This window comes from Etheostoma spectabile, chromosome 7, assembly GCF_008692095.1.
Source record: "Etheostoma spectabile isolate EspeVRDwgs_2016 chromosome 7, UIUC_Espe_1.0, whole genome shotgun sequence".
NCBI lineage: Eukaryota > Metazoa > Chordata > Actinopteri > Perciformes > Percidae > Etheostoma > Etheostoma spectabile.
The window spans coordinates 22399523-22402138 of record NC_045739.1 but is presented as its reverse complement, the minus strand read 5'-3'; the positions used below and the strand labels follow the sequence as shown (position 1 = coordinate 22402138).

The window sequence follows — 2616 nt, the reverse complement described above, 5'->3', positions numbered from 1 at the left end:
ATATATATATTATTATGTAAATGATTTTAAACAAGAAAAAAGGTGTAGGTAAATACTTTTTTTATTTGAAGCACAATTATACTGTATATAAAAGTAAAAGTATTTAAAAAAAAAACATCTTTAAAGTAATCACTGTGCTGCAAAACTAAAATATTTAAGCAAAATAGAAAGTGCTATAGTTTAAAAGTGCTTCCCTGAACTGAGACCTGACATTTCATTGACAACAACTTTGACTGGCACATGATTAGACATTATTTTTAACGAAATTTTTGGATTCAATGTCAAGCTTGTTTACACACTGCCTCCTGGAACTGTCAACGGAGAGAAGCGAGGGATAAAAGAAGGGAGAAGAGAGAGGCTCCAAAATCAGGGTAGCAGCGGTCGCCTTGGTCCCGCTCCATGTTCTGTGATGCCATGTTCAACTGCTACACTGCAGTGCCCTGTTACGTCCTGCTACGTCCTGCTGTGCCTTGTAATGCCGCACAGCGTCCTGCTATGTCATGAACTACTACAAAGAACTGCTACAAACTACTAATTTTTTCTATTTTTGTTATTGCCACTCTTCATTCTAAACCCAACCGGTCCGTCAGACACCGCCTACCAAGAGCCTGGGTCTGACCGAGGTTTCTGCCTAAAAGGAAGTTTTTCCTCGCCACTGTCGCACTGTTGCTTGCTCTGGAGGAGACTACTAGAACTGTTGGGTCCTTGTAAATTCTGGAGTGTGGTCTATCTGTATAGTGTCTTGAGATAACTCTTGTTATGAATTGATACTATAAATAAAATTGAATTGAATTGAGAGAGAGGCAGAGCAACAACAGCGTCACATTTTGTATTGTTTCTACGACGTTTTTGGCAATGGATTAATTGATACGCATTGGACTTGGTGTGCAAGGTTTCTGTGTGTGATAAATTTGTAGGAAGACACGCATACACAAATAAACTCAGTGTGGACTCAGTGTGCAAGAACACAAGAGTGAATATAAAAGTCCCCTTCTTAGTTAACAACTGTAACTTTACTGGCCACTCAGGGCGTTGAAATTAATCATTGCATCAATGCATAGTGATGCGGACCTGGACAATTCTGCATCAATGCGGTGACAGACCATAATCAATTATTGCCTACTGATGCTGCTTGTAGATTTTCCGCTTGCTGCTTCCCCCAAACCCGTTTCTGCCTTCTGTCTGTTGTGTTCAGACTTGGCTACATTCTGGAAGTGTCTTTTTCAAGAGCAGCTACCATAAAAAAAGGGGTATTCACATACAGTATGTCTGAATGCTCGAATTTGTCAATAAAAACCATGCAAAGCAATATATAATAATATTGAGGAGGTGATGCATTGTGAAGATTCACACCCCTACTGGCCACTTTGGAGGCACCGCTTGCGTTTCTTCCTTCTATTCCAATAGTTTTAATCACCATGGGTCAGAAACATGACAACATAAAGCTATTCAAAATGAGAGCGCTGACACCTACCATCTACTTTTACACTTTGGGATACGACCTCAAATCGCACCACCCTGTAATTGTGAACTTCCACTTCCTCCAGCTTCTCTCTGTGGTAGTACAGGATGAAGGACAGATGGTTGTGCAGATAAAACTGTGAGGGAGAAGGGGAAAGACACAAAATTAGTATCCTTAAAACAACACAAGGAGACTGCTCATTTGATACATGAAATGTATCAGGGCAGGTACAGATACTGTTTAACCCTTCTGTTGTCCTCAGGTCAAATTTGGCCAAATTTCAAAAAGTTTCTATTTCAGTGTTTCTTTCAAACAAATTGTCAAAAATAAAAAGAATTATGAGGACGGTTCTCTACAACGCTCATAATAAGTACACTACTTTCATTACATTTGGTTTGATTCAATTTTATAGCATTGGGGGAAAAAATGATAAAAGAAGTTGAACGCTAAAAAAAGTGGGAAAAATGTCCAAAAAAGCTTTAAAGAAGTGGGAAAACAACAACAACAACAACAACAACAACAACAACAACAACAAAAACGTCAAAAGGCGCAGGAAAAAAAATGGATAAAAACATTGAAAAGAGGGACAAAAACGTCAGGAAAGCAACAAAAATGTTGAGAAAAGACAACCAAATAGTTTTAATTTTAAATTCATACCCAGAAAAACAACAACAAGAAGTTGCATGGTCAATGGGAAGACAACACAAGAGTTAAGATCTACCTTGTTGTTGTTGACAAAGCCCAGTCTGTAACCGTGTTCAAACTGGATATCTTTCACCACGTCCTTCTTCTGCTCCTCCTCCCCTGGTGCCTCTCTGTTGGGGTTCAACTCTAACCTGGTGGCAACTGGCAGGTTATCTGCGATACTGAAAGGCACAGGAATGTGTTCAATCAGCTTCAGTTTGCATTTTAACATCTTAAACAAAATGTAAGTGCTAGAAAACCATACCAAAAAAAAAAACATCTTCTACTTCTAATCTTCTTCTTCTACTACATTATGCTATGCAAAATACTTGAAGAATCACTTCAATCTTTTCTTTACAAATCTGTTTAGCCTTAGACTTATACAGTCTGGAGTAACTAAACAAAAAAAAATATAGAAATTGTTATATATTCCTCTGGGCAATGGGTCAATATTAGCATTCTAGGGGGTC

General features: G+C 38.3%; 1 protein-coding gene across 1 annotated transcript in view; it reads right to left on the bottom strand.

The window, feature by feature from the left end:
• The window catches only part of tm9sf4 (transmembrane 9 superfamily protein member 4), an 18114-nt gene that overhangs the window by 10872 nt on the left and 4626 nt on the right, over positions 1–2616 (bottom strand). The window contains exons 5-6 of the mRNA XM_032522025.1: positions 2184–2328; positions 1475–1598 (exon numbers count right to left, since the gene is read on the bottom strand). Coding sequence (XP_032377916.1) covers positions 1475–1598; positions 2184–2328 — 269 coding nt within the window. The remainder of the gene's footprint in view (positions 1–1474; positions 1599–2183; positions 2329–2616) is intronic.